The sequence below is a fragment of the Bombus pascuorum genome, chromosome 16 (genome assembly GCF_905332965.1).
Source record: "Bombus pascuorum chromosome 16, iyBomPasc1.1, whole genome shotgun sequence".
Lineage (NCBI taxonomy): Eukaryota > Metazoa > Arthropoda > Insecta > Hymenoptera > Apidae > Bombus > Bombus pascuorum.
In genome coordinates, this window is record NC_083503.1 from 2944226 (window position 1) to 2971105 (window position 26880).

General features: G+C 36.5%; 2 protein-coding genes and 2 long non-coding RNA genes across 7 annotated transcripts in view; 2 read left to right on the plus strand and 2 right to left on the minus strand.

Moving 5' to 3' along the window:
* Window positions 1–5735: 5735 nt before the first annotated feature.
* LOC132915063 (glucose dehydrogenase [FAD, quinone]-like) lies at window positions 5736–7244 on the minus strand. Its single transcript, XM_060974692.1, has one exon. The coding sequence runs from the start codon at window positions 7241–7243 to the stop codon at window positions 5756–5758; it is 1488 nt and encodes a 495-aa protein (XP_060830675.1). The 5' UTR covers window position 7244; the 3' UTR covers window positions 5736–5755.
* Window positions 7245–17141: 9897 nt separating this feature from the next.
* The window catches only part of LOC132915227 (trafficking kinesin-binding protein milt), a 104129-nt gene continuing 94390 nt past the window's right edge, over window positions 17142–26880 (minus strand). For all 4 annotated transcript variants that reach the window (XM_060974999.1, XM_060974997.1, XM_060974998.1 and 1 more), the window contains 8 exons: window positions 24219–24594; window positions 23861–24096; window positions 23489–23679; window positions 23170–23394; window positions 22707–23044; window positions 22081–22434; window positions 21735–21934; window positions 17142–20591 (listed from right to left, as the gene is read on the minus strand). In XM_060974999.1, coding sequence (XP_060830982.1) covers window positions 20112–20591; window positions 21735–21934; window positions 22081–22434; window positions 22707–23044; window positions 23170–23394; window positions 23489–23679; window positions 23861–24096; window positions 24219–24594 — 2400 coding nt within the window. In that variant the 3' untranslated portion in view covers window positions 17142–20111. The remainder of the gene's footprint in view (window positions 20592–21734; window positions 21935–22080; window positions 22435–22706; window positions 23045–23169; window positions 23395–23488; window positions 23680–23860; window positions 24097–24218; window positions 24595–26880) is intronic.
* Window positions 21814–22705, plus strand: LOC132915271 (uncharacterized). Its single transcript, XR_009659816.1, has 2 exons — window positions 21814–21916; window positions 22318–22705. It is a non-coding gene; the product is annotated as an uncharacterized LOC132915271 (long non-coding RNA).
* Window positions 25178–26670, plus strand: LOC132915281 (uncharacterized). The gene is made up of 2 exons (XR_009659828.1): window positions 25178–25275; window positions 25363–26670. It is a non-coding gene; the product is annotated as an uncharacterized LOC132915281 (long non-coding RNA).

Here is a 26880-nt window from a genome sequence, read left to right on the forward strand (position 1 = left end):
TTATTAGTTTTTTATTTAAATCAATCACAAACGCAACATACTTGATGTCATAATTAGTATGTGAGTCTTGATTACGAGTGTACAAAATAGTAAACGAATTTAAGAAATTTAAGGAGTTAAAAAATGTCTCATTAATTATACCTGACGAAAGATCTCTAATCTTTTGCATGTTTTTACAGTACTATTCTCCTGTACTATTTCTTAACTTGATGGTGATATCTGTGGCACCATTATAAACTATATTTTACATATTAATTTATAATATTATATTAATTATAATTAAATAATATAAATCATATATGAGCACCAATATAACTTCACTTTGATTGAAAGCATCTACTTCATACAAATTCTTCTTTTCAATCATAACAGTATCCTACTAAAAGAATTACCAGCTGTTGACTGCAAAACTCCATGGCATTCTATTAACAAACAATAAATTAAAATTTGGCAACTCTGGAACAATGTGCTAAAGCATGTAAATATCTGTAACAAAAAATCTAAAAATGTTAGATGTGTTAGATGTGCTAGGTATGTAAATATGAAACCGGAATTGTTATATAGAAAATACACGTTTATTGTATGAAAATGATTAAAAATATTTTATTCGAAGTATTGCCCATCGCTAGCTATACATTTTTCCCACCTGTCTGGCAATTGGTGGATGCCACGCCAAAAAAACTGTCTCTCTTTTGAGGCAAACCAGTCGTCGAGCCATTTTCGTACATTTTCGTAAGAAGTGAAGTGCTGGTCAGAAAGTGCGTGTCCCATCGATGCAAATAAATAGTAATCGAATGGAGCCAAGTCTGGTGAGTAAGCCACGTGCGAAAGTATTTCCCAACTGAACGCTTCGATCGTTTCCTTGACCGGTTTTGCTGTATGCGATGGTGCATTATCATGGAGCCAAATTACTTTGCGTTGCCTTTTTTGATATTCTGGTCGTTTTTCACGCAAAGCTTGATTCAAATCGATCATTTGTTGTCGGTAGCGCTCAGTATTAACGATTTCGCCAGGTTTTAACAGCTCGTAATAGATCACACCCTTCTGATCCCACCAAACACAGAGCATCGTCATCCGTCCATAGCGATTTGGTCTTGTGGTCGATGTCGGTGGTTCGCCTGGAGCTACCCATGATCTTTTACGCTTAGGATTCTCAAAATATATCCACTTTCCATCGCCAGTCACAATTCGGTGGAGAAATGACCTTCTTCTGTATCTGGCGAGCAGCATTTCGCAAGTGGTTTTTCGATTTTCCTGCTGTCTTTCATTCGGTTCACGTGGAACTCATTTTCCCACCTTCTGGATCTTTCCCATGGCTTTCAAACGTATGGAGACGGCTTCTCGTGTCACGTTTAATCGATCAGCGAGTTGTTGCTGCGTTTGAGCGTCATCCTCATCCAACGATGCTTGCAGTTCGCTGTCTTGAAACTTTTTCGGTGGTCTTCCACGTCCTTCGTTCCTCAGGTCAAAATTGCCACTTCTGAATTTTTTAAACCACTCAAAGCACTGTGATTTCCCAAGAGCGTGCTCACCGTAAGCTTCGACAAGCATTCGATGCGATTCTGCAGCAGTTTTCTTCAAATGGTAACAGAAAATCAATGCTGTCCGCAAATCGTAGCTTCCAGGCACAAAATTCGACATGTTCAACTCTGTTACAAACTATGCTGTTGTATGAAACTTGTATTGTTGTGAGTCGAAAATGTTTGTGAGATGTCAACAAAGACTTTTGGCATCAATGACACAGTTTAGTGATAACTACATTATCAGCTAGGGCCATCTATAGGCAAATTCCGGTTTCATACTTTTTACAATTTAAGATCATATTCAATGACATTGGCAGTGACGTATTGAACTTCATCTGCAACAACATCCACAGCAAATATTCCACATAATGTTTACCATTTTCTTAATATTCATTTGATGCATTCGGCGAATGCTAACCAACTTGTTCTCGATGACTGAACTACTTTTTGTCCAGCCATGTCCATCCATTTTCCAGCTTCTTCGGGAACCTGTTACTTTTTTTCACTTCTTGAGAGATATGGGACATTTCTTAGGCAATTTTTGGTTCGATACAGCGACGATTTGTATCGCATGAATATTTTTCAGGTGTGCGTTGAAGTGATTACCACTTCTAAGAAAACTCTACATCTGGTCTTTTTAGTTTTCTCTAGCACTGAAGCCATCGACAGCGTATAGACAAAAGACTGGGGTGAAGGCAGACCATAAACAGTAGACAGGCAACGATGGCTTCAGGGTTTTCAGTCATAGGGTAACACTGCTAGCGTGCTGATCAGGACCAGCTCAAATTATATTCCTTCTTGTATTTACGCTTCTGTATTAAAATATATTTTCTACCTTACCATTTATCCACGTGTTCCTTTGTTCACATATCTAATAACCTCAACAAGGTGCATCAGTCATATGTACATGTGTATATTGAATTACACATGTTGAGGTTAAGTAGAGGAACGAGTGGATTGTAATAGAAAAATATATTGAAATAAGTATAAGTGTAAGTGTAAATACAAAAATGCTAAGTGAGCAAAATGCAGTACTCAGACAACAAACACAACAAATTACAGTTATGCTACAACTACTTACAAACATGTTAAGTAAAAAATAGAAATTGACAGGCTGAAAGTAGCAGCTTGGAATTCCAATGGTCTACAACAACGGACCTCAAAACTAAAACATTTCTGTCTAACAATAATATTGTGGGAAAAGTATATAAAGTATGTAAAGTATCTTGTATAAGTATACAAGAATATCGCCCCACGTGTTACCTAGCTCTTCACCTAAAACGAAAGTCGGTTCTCTGGCTATCTGCAATTCTATGGGTTCCGAACATGTCCTTAACGCGTTCCTAGCTTCGACCATCGACATACCACACAGCCTACGCCTACAAACTTGAATGATCTCGTCACCGATTCGAAACTACTTCGATTCGGCTGCTACTTCATTTGCATCCATCTTCAAAATCACGCTTGGAGATACTAAGGAACCTTTCGACGTTCCACCGTCGCATCTTTCTAGCGTACTCGTGCTAGGTCTTGTTTGTTCAACTGTACAGTTCGAAAACCTCATCACAACCGTCCGTGTTGTCTCCATCTGACGCTACCGCGGTTAACTTGAACGCCCCAATTTTCAAATACCGACCCGCTCGCATTAAAGTTATGAGGTGGATAGGACGTGACAGGTACCAAAGAAACACTCAGTTTAAACAGTATATTTATTAGCAATAATCGCCTTCGACAATTTAAATAGAACTCGCGATTACAATTGATGATTCGCGCTTCTTGGTTACCGATCGACTGTTACCGATCGAATGTTACCGATCGAGTTAAGATAGCGACTGAGCAGAATGCGCACTATAAGTTAAGATGATGACTGCTCAAGATACGTCGAGGAACTGTGTTTTCTGTGACGATGATGCTGCAGAGGAAAACTGTGATGGGTGAGTCCAAGGATACGAGATCATTGGATTCGTAAAGGAAAGTTTTCGTTAGAAAAGTGAGGGAAATGGACGTCGCTGTTAATTGGTTAATCTACTAGGTTGATAGGTAAGGAAGGATGCTAATCGCATTCGAATAAGTTGCTAGCGACAAGCATCATATGCTGAGCATCCCTTAGGAAAAGCACTCAGAGGGGCCACAGTGATAATAAGAACCGATATCAAACATCACATACATAGTCAAATTAATCAGGAACATGTTCAAGGAACCACCGTTACAATACAAACTAACAGCAATTACTTCCAAATATCGGCAGTATATGCACCACCATGACACAAAATGACAATATAAAAATGGGAAGAGTATTTTCAATTCTTAGCTGACAAATACATTGCACCAGGAGACTTCAATGGAAATCACACGCTATGGAGCTCAAAAATTATCATACCTTGAGGTAGAACACTGAAAATATTTTAGAACTAGTAATCTCAACATATTATCCACAAGAAAACCAACATACTGGTGGACAGATTTAAACAAAATACCTGATTTGTTTGATTTTGCAGTTATAAAAGGACTAAACTAATTAAAAATAACACTCAATCTTGAGCTTAGCTGATCATACACTGATATTAATAGAATACACAAGCAAACCAATACTTTACAGCAATCCAAAGTCGCTTTGCAATAAAACACCAAATGGCAAACATTTAAAGAACTAATTTTGAGCAAAATCAACTGTAGTATTGCACTAAAAGCACCCAAACACATTGAACAGGCAGTAACATTGACAGCAATTATACAAGAAACAGCATGGGCAGCTACTAATTATGAACTAAACAACAAGCAAGCAAAAATAATTCCAACAGACAACCTTGACAAAATCAAAGCAAAATGGCAAGAACATAGAACACGTGCAAACAAAAAACATCTAAACAAACTCGCAAAGAAAATAAAAAGTAAAATAAAAGATCATAATAATAACGAATTCTTCAAATTCATAGAGACACTCGCTGCACAAGAAAATGCCAACTACACTCTATGGAAAGCCACGAACAAAATAGATTAGCCAATAAAACTAATCGCAGCAATCAGAAAAACACAGAATACATAGGCCAAAAGCAACGAAGAGCAAGCTGAAGAATTTTCCAACCATCTTTGTAACACAATTACTCCATATAATAGTAACAACAGTAATTGTCGTTCAGACGAAGATGCATAAAATACTAGTACCCCAACTAACAAACATTACACCATACCTAATACAACACCACAAGAAATTAGAATCATAATCGAGAAAAGACAAAACAATAAGGCAGCAGGAATCCTAACCAATGGTAAAATCTTGAAAGACCTTGCTCCAAAAGCAATACGTTTAATCACAATAATATTCAATACAATTTTAAGAATCCATTACTTTCCTAATCTATGGAAGCTAGCACAGATCATAAAGTTACCTAAGCCAGGCAAAGACCCACACCAAACTGCATTTTACAGACCAATATCACTACTTCCTATGGTTTCCAAAATTCTAGAAAAAATAATATATGATCGCCAAAAACCAACAATAAAGAAAGAAGAATTAATGTCAGATCACCAATGTGGATTCAGAAACAAACACGATAGAGCAAATGCACAGGCTTGTCAACGAAATTTGTCAAAGGAATCGCTTCAACTCATGACAAGTCCTAGCATGACAGTCGAAACTGGCAAATATCTGCAGGTGTCTGCAATTTCTTCGAACGACTCGAATGGACATCTTCACCTTTGTCACCATTAAATGCTTCTAATGCGTCTTCGACGTCCTTAAAACTCAATATTCAAGCCAATATGTGCTTTTTCATAGTATTTTTCACGATGCTCCTCGCACGCTTCTCCTGCGTTGTTTTACGCGCGGACCATCCTCCTTGACAACCCTGGCAACCTTCTCCTTCTCAACTAACGACTGCCTGTTAATTCGTCTTTCTCCTTTAAGCATCCCTTTGTCTTTTCTCATAGCTCCGGCACTGTAACATGGTTCCTACAACATGGTTTATGGTTCACCCGATATTTCATAGACAATCCGTCCACGATACTACATTTAAGTTCTGAATTCCAACGGCAATGTAAGAAATGAACCAGAACACATAAAGGTATGTAACAGGTGAAGTCGTACAACTCCTACTTCTTGAAGTGTTTGTTCTTTGATAAGTTCGTAACGTAATATAGAATAGGAATTTATAATTACAAGTGTCTACTGTGTAATAAACAGTAGCAGCCGCTTTAAGTTAATTTACATGAACAGCTACTCACTCTGCTTCCTATTTCATCAACCAATCCGCTTTTATCATATCGGCACTCTTCTCTGCGATCATGACAATCGGGGCATTGGTATTACCACTGATTATGTTTGGCATAATCGAGCCATCTATCACTCGAAGTCCGGTGACTCCGTAAACTCGAAGCCGAGGGTCTACTACAGCTGTTGGATCCGAATTAGGTCCCATCTTGCAAGTACCCACTGGATGAAATAGAGTCGTGGCATAGAATCTGATCGCGCACTCCCAGTATGGATCGGTATACATGGAAATATTCTTGCAGCCAGGATATGGTACCGGTATAAATTTGCTTCCATAACGTTTAAGTGGTGCAGTTTTACTCATCTCGACCACAAACTTAATTCCTTCTACCATCGTCGCCACATCTTCCGGGCTTTCGAAATAGTTGGGATAAATCAACGGATGATCGAAGGGATTGTTGCTTCGAAGCTTGATAACACCTCTACTTTTCGGTCTTATGAGCGTAGGAAGCACGGTCCATGCGTCCCTACCGATGAAATTCCCGTATACAGAATTGTAGAATTCTGTGGTTAGACCGTGAATTATTTTAAAAACTTTGCCGCCGTCGGTGTTCATACCCCATGGCACAAAAACCAATTGCATGTCTGGGAAATCATCCGAGGCATTCGCGTATTTGGTATTGATAAAACCTAGTGCTTCGACTCCTCCTAAGAGTGTTAATGGGCCAGTTCCGGTTAAGGCGTATTCTAGCATATATCGAATATTATACAACTTGCTTTCTACCAACGATATATTTTCATGTAGCAAGAACGTAATGCCTCCCGCAAATATGTGATCTTGAAGATTATAACCCACACTTAAATTCTGAATCACTGGTATCCCGTGTTCCGCTAAGTGTTCTTCAGGTCCTATTCCAGACAGCATCAGTAATTGAGGGCTATTGATAGATCCTGCGGAAAGTATCACCTCTTTGTTGGCACGAACGCGCAGCGTCCTTCCGTCTCTAAGGAACTCTACACCGTAAGCCCTCTTTGACGACGGATCTATTAAAATTTTCGTAACATGTGCTTGCATAGCGACGTGTAAATTCTTACGCGCGCTGATCGGCCGCAGGAAGGACTTCGCCGTGGAACACCGGCTCCCATGACTAACGGTCCCCTGAGGAAACATAAAGCCAGTCTGCCGTTCTCCATTAACGTCTCTATTCTCGTAACCCATTTCTTCTGCTGCTTGAAGGAACGCATTGCCCAATGGACCCTGCCATTGTGATTCGTTGATAGTTAGGTAACCCCCCGTCGAATGATACGCAGTCTTGGCGTAGTTCTGATTCTGATTGTCTTCCGATTTTTTGAAATAACTTAGGACGTCTTTGTAGGACCATCCTGGATTGCCTAGTTGTTCCCAGATGTCGTAATCTTTTTTGTTACCACGAACATACATCATGTAGTTTATCGTGCTGCTGCCTCCCATAACTTTACCACGTGGCCACAGGCAACGACCCTCGTTCATCGCTGTAGGCAGAATTTGCGATAAAGTACATGAAAGGCGATGCGAATAATTCGTAATCGATTATTAATGCTGGTTGGTGATTGATCCGAGTTTATATCTCTTTGGGTTTGACGATAAGATCATTCGCCGATTAACGTTTGTGGGTTAACGTTAGAACTACATAAATGTACCTAAATATTCTATATATAGGTCAGTATAATTCAAACAATATTAGTTAAGCTAAATATATCTATACAATTATTTAACTATTTAAGCAAAAATACATGTATACATGTATGTTTCTATTAATGTTAAAAATGAAAAATTTTCCCCACTCATATATACATAAAAGATATAACTTAGAAAACACGAAGCTGGCACCCCGCTGCGGGTAGCCGTCCACATGCTATATTTATTTTATTTTATTTTTTTATTTACCAATGAGATATAACACTTTATCAAATGTCCTACAGGACAAATTGTAAAAACCAAAAATAAAATAAAAAGAAAAGAAACTCATATATACGTATTGGGTAATTTTGGTATTAGTATTTATTAGTATCTAGTATTAAGTTATGCATGCGCTAGCATTCCTAGATATTACCTCTACAGTGATTTCTACTGGGTTCCGTCGTGTATTTCCAGTCGATCTCGGTGAGCTGCAGATTAGCAGCAGTAACAGGAATATCATATATAATGCTTCCATCGCCACCTGCTTCCAAGAGAAGTACGTTCCAGTCTTTTATCTCGGACAACCGATTCGCTATAACAATTCCTGTAAACATGTAAATTGGCAGAACATTATAGAACATAAGTAAGAAAACATCAATCTACTTAAATATTAGAAATACTTTTATTTCAAAAATATCATCGACAAAGGAAAAATATTTAATCTATACCACAAAACTAATTTCCTGATAAACCTGGAATATGTTCCCATAATATATAATTTATACGATATTTATAATGTAATACATATTTAAAACGTATTATAAAATAAACTTAAATTACGTTTATATGCAGGAAGGGTGGTTAAAATTTCGTTGTCAATATCTACCACAAAGTACGTCATTAATATACTACATAATAGATGGAGCGACTAAAGAAAGGGTACATTGGATGATCGAGATGTGTATATTGTTAGATTTGTGTGTTACTCTATTATATGGATAATAAAGCGCTCCTTCTCCCGTGCAAACACACAGGTAGTGCTTCTTTCTTATATTTTCATTTCGTTTATGGTGTAATTTTCTATCGATATTATGAAAAAACGTACCTGCAGTACCACCGCCTACGATTATGAAATCGTAAGATGGCATTAGTGATTCGGAAGGAAGATTCTTCGAAGAATAATTAACGAACAAATATATTATGTATAGCGATACGCTTAGTAAAATGGAAACCGTCGATCTGACTTGTACTGGGAATCCTCCTACAATATTGCGGATGACATCCATTTTATACGTCTCCGATCTTCTTTATGGAACTGCAACATTAAGATATAACAGCTTACCAAATATCTTTCATAAACTTCTGCAAGAGGCCACTCGTGGCAATTTCGCGAATTCTCCCACTGACTATAGCATGCAAAAAACCCTTGTTGCGTAACAACATGTACTGCTATATTTGGCAAGCTGCTAAATTCTCGCGCATAATGTTATTCAGACTAGAAAGGTCAAAATTTCTTAGACTTATGAACGTGTAAAGCTACAAATCAGCATAAAAAGAAATGGAATTTTATATATAATAAAACGTGTAGGATATCTCTGCGTGACAAACAATTAGTAATATGCACATTTGGGTGATGTTAGCACGTCTTTAAATTAATATCTATAGGATACATATCATATATAAAAAATATATCAGTTCAAAAAATTGTTCCTATAAAATTGATCCTCTTCCTCTTAGAGAGAAAAATCGTGTCTTTGATAAGTGAAAATGTACTATAACTGGTAAGTAAAGGAAATTGGATCTGGAAACATCTGGAATTAACTACATCTGTAATTAACTACACAGATTAATTCTGAAGCATGAATGTATCGAAGAAATTCGTTGGGCAGCATCCATATGCAACGTATTAAGCATTAAGTAACCTTGAACATAATGTTACGTAAACCTTCACCCGGGCATGCTACATTTTTGACGCCTATTTATTTCGACAGATATATTTATTAATTTATTCATTATAGTTATTTACTGACATCTGGTTATTACATTGATGATTTACTTTTCTCCAACACATAGTAACAGAATAAGTATTCTTTTATAGTAATTATTCCACAAAAGGTACACATCACCGATTTGAATGACATTGAAACAAAGTTTCAAGATGGACATGCTAAGCAATATTTTCGTATACCTATAGACGTCGCTTGGCCTTTGTTTCCAAGCCATTGGCACAAAAATTCAATTACATTTAGGTTATGATTACATGGAATGTAATCCAATGTAATCCTTCCCCGTGGAATAGGCAACCACACTTTCATATAGAATAAATTAAACAGAACTCACTAATGAGAGAGATAACTATTTTTAATATTATACGAATAAAAAGGAGAAATCAACGGCTTATGGATTGGGCTGCATTAATAACAGTTCTCACAAAATAATATTTGATAAACTGACTGATTCATGGAATACTGCCCTTAATACCGACCTTCAATTAGTCAAAAGTGTAGCATATATACCTTCATTTATTGAGAAATTGTTTAAAGAGGAAAAACTTATAAAATGAATTATTAAATAAGACACATTAAACATAAATTTCTTTCTATCTTGAAAATTAATGTCGAGTGACCGGTGTATGTAGATGCAGTAAAAAGTTGCCCAGAATGTTTGTTGTGATGAAATGTTTCGGTATGTTGTTATTGTTGTATTCTATTCTCTATTTGGCATGTACACAAATAGAGAATAAGAGTATCAGATATTGGAAAACCTATAACATATACGTGAATGTTATGTCTTACAATGTAGAATATCAGAAAAATCGAAAATTTTGAGTATACGTACGTGGGTTGAACCTTAAACGTAAGAGGGTGCACCGATCAAGCGCAAAGCAAGGAGGCAAATGCTACTTTGCTAACGATCCCTTGAATACTCAATTCTAATTAACTATTCTGCTTCTATTCATCATTTATCCTATTGTCATCTGTTTTATTCGTAGTTTATATGTAACAAAGAACATATAAATATACATCAAATAAATATATGTGACTCAGTCAAGTGTGTGTTAAGAAATGCGCTGCTCACAAATGTCAGCGAAAAAGTACAAGTATTAATTAAAATAACTTTGCATACTGATTATATTAAAGAAAGTTTTGAATAAATTGTGTTACATTCTGGGACATTCACCGGATGTGTACCATTTAATTTTGTTAAATCTCATTCTGTTGCAGATACTAAGGTGATTTTCAACTCTTTCAAGGTCAATGTATTTTTTTTCTAAATTCTACGTCATAGCCGATAAAAAGCACAATCCAATGATCTGTCATAAGGTGATCCTGAGTTAATCTTGTACCTGAAAATCAGATAAAGTATGGAGTGTAATTGTATCTGCTTTCTGAGTCGGAAATTCCCGTTACGATTATAATAATCGACACCACGAACAGGTCGATCTCCTTATTTGTTTGTTATGTAATAAAACTGTAGTCTACAGTTCTATAATATATATATATATATATATATATATATATATATATATAAAAAATATATAAATATATATATATATATATATATATATATATTTACAATTACTTACAACACTTGTCGCGTAGACTGTAGTGATGATGATATCCTGTTATTGATCAGAAGATGATTGCCTTCGTCGTGATGGAAAGTACAGTAGTTGACTACTAGAATGTTGAAAGAATAGAACAGTATTTGACTCGATTTGATATATTGAAGAACAATACTTGACTTGACTGCCCGAAGATTTGAGGACCAGTAGTTGACTTAACTGTCCGAAAATTTATTGAACAGTAATAAACCCGTCTCGTACTATGAAGGAGCAAAGTTCGGTGTGGGGTGTGCCTTTTTGAGGTAAGAACGCGGATTCGTTGTTCTCACTTTTCGGTAGAAAAGTGAGGGTAACGATCTGCGATGCTCATTGGTTATAGCCAATGGTAATAAATAATTTTGAGGAGAAGTTGTCCCCCAGATGTGGGTCGTGAGTGTCTTTCGTGTCCTTGCTACCGTCGTCTTAATTCGTGTCGTGCTACACAAATGTCAGCTAGAAAATACAATTATTAGTTAAAATAACTCTACATGATGATTGTATCATAGAATGTTTTGAATAAATTATGTTACATTTTGAGGGATTCACGGGATGTGTACCATTTAATTTTGTTATATCTCATTCTGTGGCAAATACTTGTACCTGTATAATTGTATCACTTGCTTTTAATGTTTCTGTCTACAGTTTTCTCCACTCACTTTTAATTGTGTTCTCGAGTTCATCAGCGGATATCGTTCGCGTTGTAGCTTCTGTCAATAAAGTAGATACAAATTGACCTTACCGGCGGAGTGTTGTTTCCAAAATACTTTTATGATAATAATTGCTTATGAAAGTAAAAAATGTTCGTCAAAAAGTTTATTTAAATAATTGTTATAGCACCTTAAAGTTTATTTTTTCTGTTTATAAAACACATGTTTTCTTTAAATCCGCCAAAATTTTTGATTTCACACTATTTTCTGCCTTGTTTTTAGTTCATCGAGAAGAAAAATATATAGTAATTTAAGCCTCTTTTGGTTTTTTGTTTCAGTCAAGAATTACGAGGTGGATTTTATAATAATATTTTTTATAATATAATATTTTTAGTTATAATATTCTTTTTCTGAAAAAAAAATTTTTTTGTATTCGTTAAATATATACAAAACCATATTTCAAAATTCAATAACTTCATTTCTTTCTTTCCCTTCTAAAAAAATCACAAAAAGACGCTGTTTTGGAACATTCTAATTCAAGACACCCACCTTAAGTAATAGGACGATCGTTTGAGAATTACTGTATATTACTAATCTTTCGAGCTACACAAGTTGGAATTAAAAATAACATAAAGAACTAACATTTCATACTTCGATAAACAATCACAATATACATACGCAATACGCGGTATACGTCGATAAACAAAACACAAGTTTCCTCACAAAAGTTAAAAAACACGAAGACTGCCATGTGATCTCGATGTTAATGTAATCAAATAGCCAATTTAACCTTCAAACTCATTTCAGAATCCAATTGAACGTTTGTGAGCCTAAACTTGTTAAACTTTAATTATCAAAACGATATTTTATAAAGCAAATGCAATTACTACGACAAATTATAAAATATAGTCTGAAATACCGGCCGAGTATCGCATTCGTTTACCCTTAATCGAATCAATGCCGCGTAAATTCCATGAAATCGTTTCAAATCCAAAGTTATGTACAGAGCTGTGAAAGGCAGTAATACGACTGTGCTTTACCCTAAAATTGCATTGCTCAAGTTTCTTCGCGTCGTCATTTGACGTACACCACGTGTCACGTATTAATATCTGCTATTTTAGCAATCTTATTTATTACCATCTTATCTCATTTTTACCAACAGAAAACAGGTAAAAGAAGAAAACTGCTATGACATCCTGAAATTAACACTGTGTTTACAGGACCCGCCAAATTGACGGATTTCAAACTTCGAAATGAAATTACCCCAAAAACCAATTTTAACCATTTTGCATCGTGAATTAATCATTTCATCCAAAGAATTTATACATACAATTATTTTTTCGTAAGCTTCTTAATTTTTTAAATTTGTACGTAGTATATCTATTTCTAAGAAATCCGTCAAATTGACGGGCTGGCTAATTTCATATATGTTTGCCCAATCCTTATATGTTTGCTTTATTTGTAAAAGTTTCAGTTATTGTAGACAGTCTCCGCTTATTGTAAGTATTTATAGTAATTCTCTACACATTATTTCTTTAGCAATCATTCTAATAAATCCGTCTTTTGATCAAAAAGATGTATGCTACCTTTAATTTCTCAATGACAAAGTTTTCCGTCTGTAACGTATAATATCAAAACATTATGAGCTCAGAATATGCGGTTCGTTGAAAATAAAGATATTATGAGGTTTAGTGTGAAACAAAAAAAATTGTTTCATTTTAAGAACGAAATGATAGCACACTCTGTTAATATGTTTAGAAACTGTTCAGTAGTTCATGATTTATCAACGAGTAAAGGTTATAGTACAATATTATATAAATTTGTAAGTGTGGCACGCGCGTAAAACAAATATGCCTGGCCTTTCCCGCTCCCCACAGTGCGCCGCGGTGACGCTCCAGTTTTACGTATAGGAATGCGATGTCGGTGGTCAGGAGAGAGACCAAGCCCTCCGACCTTGGCATCGCAGAAATGAGACCGAGTAGAGCGGTTACAGGTGCTCTCATATTCGAGGTCGCGGGCCAGGACGCTAACAGCAAAGCGTCGCGACTGGCCGAAAAGATGGTGGCTGTTCTTCGAGACTTCCCCGCCAAGGTCACCGTACCGCGGAAGATGGCGAAGTTGAGGGTGACCGGGCTGGAGGATTCAATCACCCCGGAGGAGGTGGCAGCCGCCGTCGCCGAGGCGGGGGGCTGCCAGGCCGCGGAAGTCAGCGTGGGCGTTATACGCGCCGCTCTCCGGGGCCTCGGTTCGGTGTGGCTGCGTTGCCCACTGACAGCGGCAAGGAAAATCGGCGGCAGCAGCGGCGGGGGAAGAGACGCTCCAGGAGGCAAGCTCCACATAGGATGGTCAGCGGCGGGGGAAGAGACGCTCCAGGAGGCAAGCTCCACATAGGATGGTCAGCGGCGAGAGTCACCCCTCTCCCGGCACGTCAACTCCGGTGCTACAAGTGCCTGGAGACGGGCCACATGCGCCGGGACTGCCCGTCAGCGGTTGACCGGTCGGATCGTTGCTACCGGTGCGGCATGGAAGGGCATCGTGCAAGGGACTGCCTGGCGCGGGTACCTAAATGCCCGGTATGCGCGGACTTTTGACTGCCCGCGTCGCACCGGCTGGGATCTCCAGCGTGTACGCCACCGGCCCGCACGGGGAGGACCGTACAAGAGATAAAGCCCGCTCCTGACGAAGGCGGTGACGCGACGGCGAATAAAGAGACGAAACCGTTGACCGGCCCCACGTAGGCCAGAAGAGACAAAGAGGAGGTCGGTCGTGACGACTGCGAGGAGAACGGTCCGGAGGAGGCCATGGAAACGGAGCCTTTTCCGACGTAAACGGAAGGAGAAGAGGTGCAGTGTAACATCAACCACGCCCGCCGGGCTCAGGACTTAATGCTTCAGAGCCTGGTGGAGAGGAGGATCGGCCTGGCAGTGGTGGCGGAGCCGTATAGCATCCCAGATGCGTCACGAGGCGCTGGGGACCTGCTCGGCTCGGTCGCCATACTCTGGAACAGGATCGCGGGGAACCTCTCCTGCTCAATGATCGAGCAAGGACGGGGCTTTGTGACCGTGAAATGGGGTGACCTAGTGCTGGTCGGCGTCTACGTGTCGCCTAACATCAGCAGGGTGGAATACGCCTCATTCCTGGACGGTCTCGCGGCTTGCGTGAGACGTCTGGGCGCCAATCCGTCGCTGATCCTTGGAGACTTCAACGCTCACTCCACGGCGTGGGGTTCCCTCAGGACCAATGGAAGGGGGAGCTCTGTGCAGGACTGGGCGGCTGCGCTCGACCTCCAGCTTATCAATCGGGGATCGTCCAGCACGTGCGTGGCGTGGCGCGGCGAGTCCATAGTGGACCTCACGTGGGCAAACCCTGCCGCTTCCGGCCGTGTCTCGGGGTGGGAGGTGTTGGCCGAGGAAACACTCTCGGACCACCTCTATATCGGAATAGACGTGACAGTCAGTGGCGCGGGAGGCGACCGTTTGTTCGGGTCGTGCGGGCCCGAAGGCTCATCGGTTAGAGGAAGAAGGAATTTCCCGCGGTGGGCGGCGATCCACCGCGACGAGGATGAAGAAACGGAGGCGGAGGCAGCCCGCCTGAAGCGCGACTTGCAAGCGATCTGCGATTCGTGTATGCCGCGGTCCGGAGCCCCACGCCGCGCTCGGGCGATGTATTGGTGGTCTGAGGAGATCGCTCATCTCCGCGAGGCGTGCATCCGCGCCCGATGCCGTTATACCAGATCCCGGCGTAGGCGACAAGGGGATGAAGCCACGGTGGCTTATTTGTACGACGCCTACCGCGAAGCGCGGAGGCCTCTGCAACGAGTCATCAAGGAGGCGAAGAGACGAGCCTGGGATGAGCATCTGGCCACCCTCGATTCCAATCCCTGGGGACGCCCGTACAGACTAGTGCTGAACAAGCTCCGTCCTTGGGCGCCCCCCACGACGGAGAACATGGACATATCGAGAAGATCGGAGCGCGGTAGTCCCCGGGTCCCGACGGGGTTCCGGCCCGTGTGTGGAACGTGGTCGCCGGAGTCTTGGCCCCAAGGCTGAGAACTCTGTTTGACAGATGCCTGTCACGGTGTAGTGGTGTCTCACAAGGTTCGGTACTGGGCCCGTTGCTGTGGGACATCGCGTATGACACGGTACTTCGGGCACCGATGCCCCCGGACTCGGTGCTGACGTGTTACGCCGACGACACGTTGGTGCTGGTATGGGGATCGACATGGGGCAGGACCGTCCGTCTGACGGAATTGGCGATCGCCTGCGCGGTCGCCGCGATCAAAGGGTTGGGGCTGGAGGTATCCCCCGAGAAGTCTGAGGCGGTGTGGTTTTGCCGAAAGGCCATGGTAGATCGAAATAAATCGAGACGCCTTATTCCAGACAAGATAACCAACATCGTCCGATCACTAAGAGCTATACCTCTTTCGTTAAAGTTTCCATGCCTGTATGTACGACCATGATCAACATTGGCGCTTACGCTATCATGAACGTAGTTCACATTCCATCACATAAGTTCCATATTCACATGTGCTATTTTGATTGAATTTTGATTGATAATTCCTATGTTTGCTAAGTAGGCTGCTAGGTTGTGTTGGTTCGTGTCATACTTTGTTCCAAGCGGGAACTTGCTGGATATCTTCACTGATGAGTTCACTAGCAGATCCTGGACGAAACACTCTTTTTCGTCTTAATTCCTCCACATCTTTTCTTCTCTCACTCCTATTTCAAAATCTCACAAGAATTCTAACTGAATTATTACTAATTATTCTAACTAAGAATATTAGCTGAATGACAAATCATAGATGCTGGGGACAAGTACGTGAACTGCTATTGTGTAAACGACTTGATTGTATGAACCAACTTGTCCCCCAACAGATTCATATAAACGAAGTTCTATTGTATTGCAAAATTACTTATTATGTACAAAAAAAAAAACATTTCATATAAAATTCTAATGTATTATGTGTCTTTAAATGTTGGTGATCAGTTTTGGAGTTTCTGATCTCGCACGGGGTAATATAAACACGACCACACCTCCAGAAACAGTACAGCGTGACAATTTCTCCTCATAGGTCAAAATACACGCATTTTTGCACGTGCCCTGAGTGGCATGATGATTAGGCGGAGACCAGTGAGCGCACTATCACCGTCCAGGAATGTGTTCCGTCCTCGACTTGACCGTCCAGGAATGTGCAAATTCGACAGTTACAAGTATCGCAACGTTGTTGCGAGACGAGTCTGGTAGATTTTAAAAAGGTAAAGGTTAAATTTTCCGGTGCGTCCAGCAGGTAAGTAGATAGGAGAGCAATTAAGGAGGGAAGTGTCGGTAAATTAACTAAGTCGTGACCGTCGGTAACGCGAATTCACAAGTTTTTTGTTACGAGTTGCACACGTTTTGAGTAAGTCGCGCGTGTATGGCAAATACCTGTAAAAAGTAGGAAGATAATAGGCCGGAATTCGTGGGATAGTGTGATCCTAATATCAAAACAGTGTAAGACTTCTTTTTCAATTTAATTTATTAATCTGTATTCCTCTATGTACAAGACTGCGCCTGCTAAATAATCCTTCCTATGATACAAGATAGAAGTCCATTTACTAGTAAAATTGCATTTCACCATCAAACTCACGCAATACATTGCAATCAATTTTTTTAACCATAATAGATTAAAAAAAGAGAGACAAAACGAAAGAACAATGCAGATTATTATTTACAAAAATAATTGATCAATTATCGATCGATTAATTATTGGACAATTCATCTCCGCATTTTTACAAAGGGAAAGAAATACAAATTCAAGATAATCATTCTTTCTTTGTACTGCTTTCAATCAATATAATGAACATAACCTGTGAATTAGGCAATAGTCAATTCATTATTAATTATGTACAAGTAATTATTATTGAATAAAGAATTAATGAAGGAATACAAAAATTTTTCGTGGTTATTTCATAATGACAACCCATCAATCAATCGACGAATACGGAATGACTAATTAATTAATCATCGGTACTAATTGTAAGGTCTTTTTGTTAAAGACCGACAGTAGTGACACAATTAACTAATTAATCTTAAATATAATTGATCAATTAACGATAAAATTTCTTAAGCTAATTAAACGAAATTGATACTATTTAAAGCACCTGAAAAATTCTGCTCTTAAAAATTGTGCTCCACTTAGAAAATTCACTGCGACTTTTACTCTTTTTTTTTAACAGTAATTAGTGTGATCATATTTACTTGTCGCAATCTGAATCATTATGTTATAAATTAATTTTGTTTTATCATGTTATCATATATGAAGTCATTTATATCCTTTTACGTGCATTATTGGCCTTGCATTTTTTTGGTAACTGTCTCGTTTTTTCTCTTTTTTTGGACACTTTGGCATAAAAGATAAATAAATATATCAAAGTGACGCGGCTGAAACGAATCAATTTTGATTCAAATAATCTTAAAAATGAAGAATATTACTCTAACTAAAAAAAAAAAAAAGAAAAAATAATGCACAACATTAAAAAAGATTTTACATAAAAAATATGTTTCGACTATTTCAATGGTAACAAGAAATGTCATTACTGATAAAAATTGCATTGAGTAATGTAACATTTCGTATTACATGATTGCAACGTTCTAAGTCACTTTAAGTATTAGCTACAATATGCTATTATTCTCTATACAATGTAAATTAATTCACATAATACACCTCCCTAATACCCATTTGGTTTTCATATATGTGTAAATTAATAATTTCAAATTACTTTTTTCGCACGCGCCTCTACATTGATATTCACATAATAATGGATACCAAAAATAATCATTTACAAGTTTTTGGTTTGTTCTTCGATTAAGTAACATTTTTCTTTTCCACATATGAATTAGTTATGTACAACAAATCATTTAAGAACTAATCTAATCAACGTAAAATAGCTGCTGTGTAAAATTAAGATATGGAGGTTCTCAATTATTTTCGTAATTACAATATGTCGGAGCGTTGATAAAATGATCATTTAAAAGCTTTAAATTAAATATTTACATAATCGAGTATAATACTGTAATTTTAGGAATACGTTACATCGTTTTTCATGTAATAGCTTTCCATGCAAATATTTAAAAATATTGAGTTATAAATTTATAATTTAAACAAATAATATTTCAAATATTTCTCAATATTCACGCAGAAGAAGGATTTAGTATCAAAAGTGAAACTTAAAAAGAAAAGCGAAAAAAATAGCTAATGTAGGAATGTTAAGTTAATTTAAATAGTACTGGCCAGCAATGTGATACTTCACAATATTTCACAGAAATTGTAAATAAAGATATTGTCAATTAGTGTCCAACAATAACATTACAGTGAGTACAAAAGAAGAATAATATTAAGTAATATCAGATTCTCAAGCTTGATACTAAATATGTATCTTTATAGTGTAAACGCACGTATTATTCTGTTCTTTATAAAATACTATTATAAAATAAAAGCATATTCAATTTACTTCTAATTTTAACCCTTTGCACTCAAGAGGCGATTTTCGGTTCGCCATGGAGTTTCGTGTGGCAACTCGAGTGACGAGTGAGAGACGACAGTTCCTGTTTATGCTAGATTTCGACATATCCAATTAATGAGATCGCAGTATTAGTTCATAAATAGGTTCGTTAGCTCTTTATATTCTTTGTTAGAAAGTGTAAAGAATTACACTTTAAAATGGAGATAAAATATTTAATCCCAAATTCCTCCGAAACTATGATTCTATAAACGTCTCCGACGTTAATTCGAATTCGACGACCATGGCAAAAATATTATAGTTTAGAAGTCCTAAAAAATGGTTTTCAGAAGTGAAATTAGCTCAAATGAAGACGAACTTCATTTTGAGCTATTGAGAAATGAGATCAATTTTATTCAAGAATGCACCTTAGTGAATACTTCATAAATTACGATACAAAGACATACAGAAATTAATATTACAAAATCATATTTTCAAAGATGTAAATATGCATAAATTATTAGAATATAATGTTTTTGTACATCAATTAGTGTATAAACTCATTTTACACTAGCATAAGATACGTGTCACATATGCGCTAAATCATCTCGAATTGCTACTTCGCCTGACTAAAAAAGTTCTCGAGTGCAAAGGATTAATATTAGAACGCATAACTAATGGTACATAAGCTTGTGTATGATATTTAACTTGGTTTCTTTTTCTCTTCTTTTTTTTTTTTTTTTTTTTTTTTTTTTTTTTTTTTTGGTACATTAAAAATTAAATTTTGTATTCTCTTTAGCTACATCGTGAAATGTCTGTGAATAAAATAAAGATTTTTATCGACATTATTTGATAAAACAACTGTGATATAGATGAAATGAAGTAAATTGTTCATTTTATCACTGCTCCGACAATCGTATATTACGTTCTGTTAAAAACTTATCTGGCTGTTCCTTTATAATTTAGTCAATACTCAATAAACAATGGTTTCAAAGTAATCCACCCTTTCGTCCAAACAGCAGCGAGCTAATACTTCCCAAAGCGGATTGCGCAGGAGATTCTTTTGCAGTCGAAACAGGGACTGCAGCAGATGTAACCTGTCCGAGATCAGATCTCATGGCCCTAGCACAAGTTCTTTTTTGTCTAGATTCCCTGTTTGATGTAAACTCGTCTTGTTTTTTGTCAATTATATTTCGTTTTGTCGTCGAGGAATCACTAGCAGTGGAAGAAGGTGAAAGTTTCTCTTGGTTTCCACGCATGGAGTTTCTCAGGAAAGTTAACTGAGCCATAGGGCTTGCAGTAGCATGCCTGGTGTATAAAGAACCTTGTAACACTAATGGGGAGAAAGATGAACCATATGTTGAAGCCATTATTGTGTCAATGCCTATTCTTTCAAGTTTCTCAACTAAACGGATACTGGTAAGAGCTTTTTTATCTGATCTGGATAATTCGTGTCGTTTCCTCTTTGCCTGTTGGAAAATACAAGAAATATTAAAATAAATCAAAGTCATAAAATAATATATGATAAAGATAGAACAATAAATATAGAGAATAAAATATGTTTGGTATAAAGAAATAGTAACAATTTCCCATTCTAATACCTTATTTTTTTAAGGTTAAATACTTCTAAAACTATCTGATTAAGAAATAAGTAATTTTTGAGTGTTAAATTAATTCATCTTAGATGTTATAGAAACAATTCTCTTAAACATTTCTAATTTCTTCTTTCAATATTTAATCATTCATTAAATTTAAAATAAATTAATAATGTCCTTTCTAATGTAAATTCCTTTTATTTTCAGGAAACCATCCACTATAATAATTTGTTACACTTTTGTATTTAAATACCTAATTTTTAATTAGCAAGTGATTGTTAACGATCAATTAAAGATCTGAATTTGAATTATAAATAAGAGAACTATCATTTATATATTGATAAACAGAATATGCCTTCTATTCTTAATAACAAAACAGTAATATTATTTCTAATAATATAATCGAACTAATAATTCCTCATTGTTATGACAATTGTTCATCAATATGTGGAGGAAAATTTATTTAATTAAATATCGAGAAAATTCTATTGACACTCCACGCTTTTCAATATTCACATGAATATGTGAAATGATGTCATGATTAAGATCAGAATTCTTTAACTAATCGGAATTACTTATTAATGTTTACATGCAACATGTATAAAGATGAGATTTATTAGGTTGTAATGGTGTTACGCATGATTTGATGAAATTTTTATTCAAGAAACGTTACTACTTATTAAAATTACCCAGTATTTTCTTCTTGCTTCATTATTTTATCAAATTTTAATAAATACATCGCTCATGTTTAAGGGAAATTTTCACTATTTAAACTCATTTAAAAGATACATATTGAATATTGGATGTTTTACAATTCTTATCAAAATTAGAAAATGTCAATTAGATGTATTTTATAAAATTACTATTTTTTATGCATTTTATAGAAATAAATGTTGTGTGTAATGCGAGGTGCCAGTACAACATACCCGAACTTCATTATCAAATCATATTGAATATAATTGTAATTTTGTCACATTAAAACTCTAAATGTTTTTGCTTATAAATGTTTATACATACCTGAGTTTCTCCACCGAATGTTCTCTTTAACAATTCAGCACCACTGGATAGTAACCCTAAAGAAAGTCTACCTTCTGGAGTTGGTGTACTAGAGCGACTATCTGGAGGACTAGCATCAGGACTATTGCAAGGTGTTGCAGTGGGCGTATAATTCCTCTCTCCACTCGGCGTTAATGAAGTAGGTGATGCAGCTTTTATACCTATTTGAACATGTTGATTAAATTAATTTACTAAAATTTTTTACTAACGACTTTTCCTAATAACTAAATTAGATTCTAGTAAAAAATATATCTGTATTACTTTTATAAATTAGATAAAATATTTTCAATTTCAAAACAAAAAATACCTCTTTCGTTTAACATTTTTGCAAGTCCAAAGGTTGTTGAGAATGTTGAAGTTGAAGTTGAATTTTTTCTGCTTAACGTGCTTGGAGTACTCATACCAGAATTTAAAGCACTACTAGGTGCTGTTTCGACAGTACTATCCACAATACTAGGAGTGACATTTCTGTGATCATCAGGATGAAGAACAGTACTATTGGTGAATGTATATATGGAACCTGTATCTTGAAAAATTTTTCCAGGGTTAGAGTATTCTTCATCTTCTTCAAGATCGCTTAAAGTGAAAGTAACTAGACCTAAATCCTCCAGGCCTCGACCTCCTCTTGTTTTTACTCCTGGCCGTTCTTCTAAAAGACCACCTAAGAAATAAAATAGTGATTTAATTAAATATTTTTATATTCACATTCTGATAGTTTCATTTCTCAATAAATGTAATTTAATTATATACAATAACGTGGTAGATAAAATACTGGTAAATATAATATTTTTCATTGTATTCTTGCAAGAGGCAAAGCTATTGTATGTATATTATCTATATCTATTACAATATATTATACATATACTGTTATTAAAATATATTAATAAAATATATTTTTTAAAATAATTTTAACAGAGGATCATACAGCATTACCTAGTGTAGGTGTAGCTAATCGAGTCCAATGATGTAAAGTTTGAGAGCCTTCAATAGGTTTCACTATTTGTAACTTCTCAGGAACTCTCCAAGTATTTCCACCATAGCCACTTAAATTTCCACTACTTCCCGTAGACATAATACTGTCTGGAGTTCTACAACCATGAGGTACGGAAGTGGAAGGTGAATGCATTCCAGCATCATAGTCATAGCTATATCCTGTTCCAGTGCTGAGACAAGCACGCCTTGTAAGAACTTCTGCAGGTGTTAATCTACGAAGTGCTACTTCCAAATCTGCTGCACCAGGAGCACCTGGCACTCCTATTTTTTGTGGACCTCTAAAATTTTTAGAACATATTTACTGACTTGTTTTATAAATTAGTATTCAAGGAAATGACTATTAGCAAAATTGAAAACTTCTTATTTTATATATTGTTAGAAAGACTAATAAATATAAACTTACGGGTAATCTTCAAACTCTTCCGAATCGCTTTGTCCAGTGGAATCCGCAGCAGGAATTGATGCCACAGGTCGAGCCTGACCACAACTCATTCGTGGCCCAGTAGAACTGCTTGATAGAGTTGATACTGTCATTGAACCTATTCGCGGGAATTGATTTGCATCAGCTGGATAAGATGTATTTCTTGATGCGCTCCTCACTGTTTCAAAAACTTTCTTATATGTTGGTCTGTGTCCAACATCAAAAATATAAATTAATAATTTTCTTGAATGAATGATAGCAAAATGAAAAATGTGAATGTGAAATAAAACAAAACACATACATTCTATCTGAAATGATGCCAGAATCCAAACTGAATTCAGAATAAAGCGATGATTCCAATTCTGAAGCAATGGAGTCTGCTTGTGGAACAGCACCCATCGAAGGGAACAAAGAGCCTCCCCTAACAGTTGGCATACTTCTATGTCTTTGTTTTCGTAATTGTTCTTGAGTTTCCGTCAATAAATTTATCACCTTATAGTATAAAACATTTTGAAAATACATTAATATAAAAATACATTAATATAATTTAAGAGTATCATTTAAACTAGTTCTATTTAATTCAAAACTATTCTTTAACCTTATTCTCCTAATATAAAAAAGGAGATAGTCAGTGAACAATAGTATGGTAATATAGAACTATCTGAGAATATACCTCAGCATATCGTTCTTTGAATTCAGCCAACTCGTTCGCTAGAGTGTTTTGATTATCCTTGGTAATGTGCAAAGTAGCGCTCATTTCATCATGCTCAGCCATCAACTGCGCCAATCTCAGTTCTGTTTTAGCTAATTTTTCTGTCAAATTGACAATTTGTTCGTGTTGTAATCGATTTTCTTCCTTCTGTTTATCAAGCTCATCCGATATTCCATCTACCTCCATATTTGCAGTTGCTACATACAAAATAATCTATTTACTAATAGAATTTTAAACTTCAATTAATACGAACTTTAAACATTCTTATGGAATCCACAAGCTTTTATTTAAAAATTTTAACAAAAATTCATCGACTAACCGAGTTGAGCGGCAATATCTTTGACAAGTTTTGCTTCTTGTTCCTCCGAATTGTCGGCATCGTGCATCAATTTCGCGAATTCAGCTCTTAATTGCTTATTTTCATCCTCGAGGCAGCTGATCTTTTTCTGCATCATGTCAAGGTTGATACTGCGAAGTCCGGTGGGCGAACCGGCTTCGGAACTTGATTCTTCGACATCATTTGTTAATATTTGGATTAATTCTGTCTTTTTTGCAAGTTCGTGCGTGAGTTGGGTAATATTTTCATTGGCTTCCTTTAAATCGGTCTCTAAACTGGTAACTGTGGCTTCGAGTTTTTGATTGTGCGATAGAAGTTCTTTACCGATACGTGCGGTTAGTTCCAAGTCCTTTTCTTTCTACAAATTAATTATTCACTTAACATTTAATGAACACAACAAATAATAATTCAATAATTTACAAGGTGTGATTAACACACACCCGGATTGATTGTGTTAAAAGCAGTCTTTATTAGATATCGGTACAAGCAATTAATCTCTTTCAAAATATTCCCTTTTTGAGGTTATACACTTATGCCAACGTTTCTGTCATTGATTTTCTAAACGAATCTTTCGAAATACTCCTCAAATGCGTTATTATATTCGTTCAATATATTTAAACATCGTATATTGCTTATTCCGTGAGGAGTGTTCTTTTAGCAACGTTTTTTTTAGTGAAACGTAGTTCTATAGTTGAACAGTTATCTTATTCCATAATTGTTACCAAAAGGACGAAGATTCGACGACATTGAGATGAAAAAGGCGAATAGAACGAAATATCTGAATAGCATTTCGAAAGATTAGAAAATCATCAATGGGAGAATCATTGGCATAAATATCTAAAAAAGTTTGCCTTTAACATAACCAGTTCGGGTATCTTTTCATCACATCTCGTACATATCTTATAACTTAAATTGTAGCTTAATAAGCTTTATTCTAATTTTATCTTATTCTATTTTCTACAGAGAAATTTTTGCGAGTAAGAATAAATTATACATCGTTAGAGGTGTGCGGAATCATGTCAAGACTTGGCTGAAACAAGTTATATCTCTATTCTTCCAATATCTTATCTAGCATTTTTTCATTTTTCCAGTTATATTGAAATATTTCCACGTGTTTACGTTTTAGGTAAAGTTATACACGCTGATAGGAAATACTGAGTAGGTATTTCAAATTAAGTGAAGACCAAGATGGCACAAACAAAATGATATGTATCAGTGTGTATGTGTCAGATGTATGTGTCAGTACCTTTTGCAGCAACTGTACAAGGTGATTCATAAATGTATGTCCATACTTCAGGGGATGAATCTACACATTAAAATAACTAAAAAAAAAACGTCGTATGAACATATGTCCTATGTAAGTACTTTTAGTTTTCAAGATATGGATTTCTCATGTCTTAACATACGTTATTGCACTTTTACCTTTCAGCATCTAGAAAACTGTAACGAACTAGCGAGAATAGAATACTAACTACCTGAAATTTTATTTGATTCATATCAATTGATATTGCTTCGCACATGTTGCACTCTGACTGAACAGCTTGCAAGTTGGTTACGATATGAACTTTGAATTTACTCACAAGACACCTAACGAAGTTAACTTCGACAAACATGTTATCTATTTTGCTTTTATAATAAACAACAGATTTATTGGATGACAAACTTGATATTTGTTAGATTCCCAATGAATAGATTTGATACTTGCTAGAGCGATAGATACTAAGTATAACAGTTAGGATAAAAGATGATGGACCAAACTATACTGTAGACTTTGTAGAGTGACGAATCTTAGGAAGGTTTTTTTCAAGATTCACGAAAATTCGAAGAATAGGCAATGCTGTTGGGAGTAACACGTGGATTGGAGAATTTGCAAGTTACTCGAACTTAGAGAGGTGGCGGAAAAGGACGATAATTGGTTACAGGAAAGTTGGTGAAAATGAACTCTGTCTACTGGTCATCCTCTGTTAGCGATTGACTTGGGTCGACGTGCGTGACGTCTGTGTAATCAGTTAACGGTTCACAAGCAATGAAGTAATAAAGTACGTGGGTCTCGAGAACATATTGATTTGCAGAATATATTTTCTATAAATTTTTCGCTATCTTGCAGCTGCAGAAGACAAACCCATTGGATTTATAATCCTATTATTGCGCAGCAACAGCACACTTGAGACGAAAATGACTCGATTTGAAAAAGAATGTTTTCCAGAAGAAGGGAAAGGCTATTTTTCTACATAATTAAATCAAATTCATGAAAAAGAAGAATAATGCTTATAAAACAGGTTTAAATGTATTTTTCCTTCATTTTTAGTTCCTAACCCTGGAAAACTACCAAACTGCTACTAACCATCATTGTAGACAGAACGTAACTCATAATGAGACGCATTTATAGAATATCGTCATCTTTACGAATACAGTCATTTTTTCATTATTTATACATACATTATAATACATCATTTTTATGAAAAAAGACAATGACGAAAAAGGAATTTGTTAAAACATTCTGGTTATGAATAACTGTTATAAATGATCAAAATATTTGTGGTTACTGATAATCATTATAGGTGATCAATCAAGCAAATTAAAATCATTATAGGTGAGACTACTTATTTCTTTCGTTTATCGATAACCGTTATCCGTAGCAGAA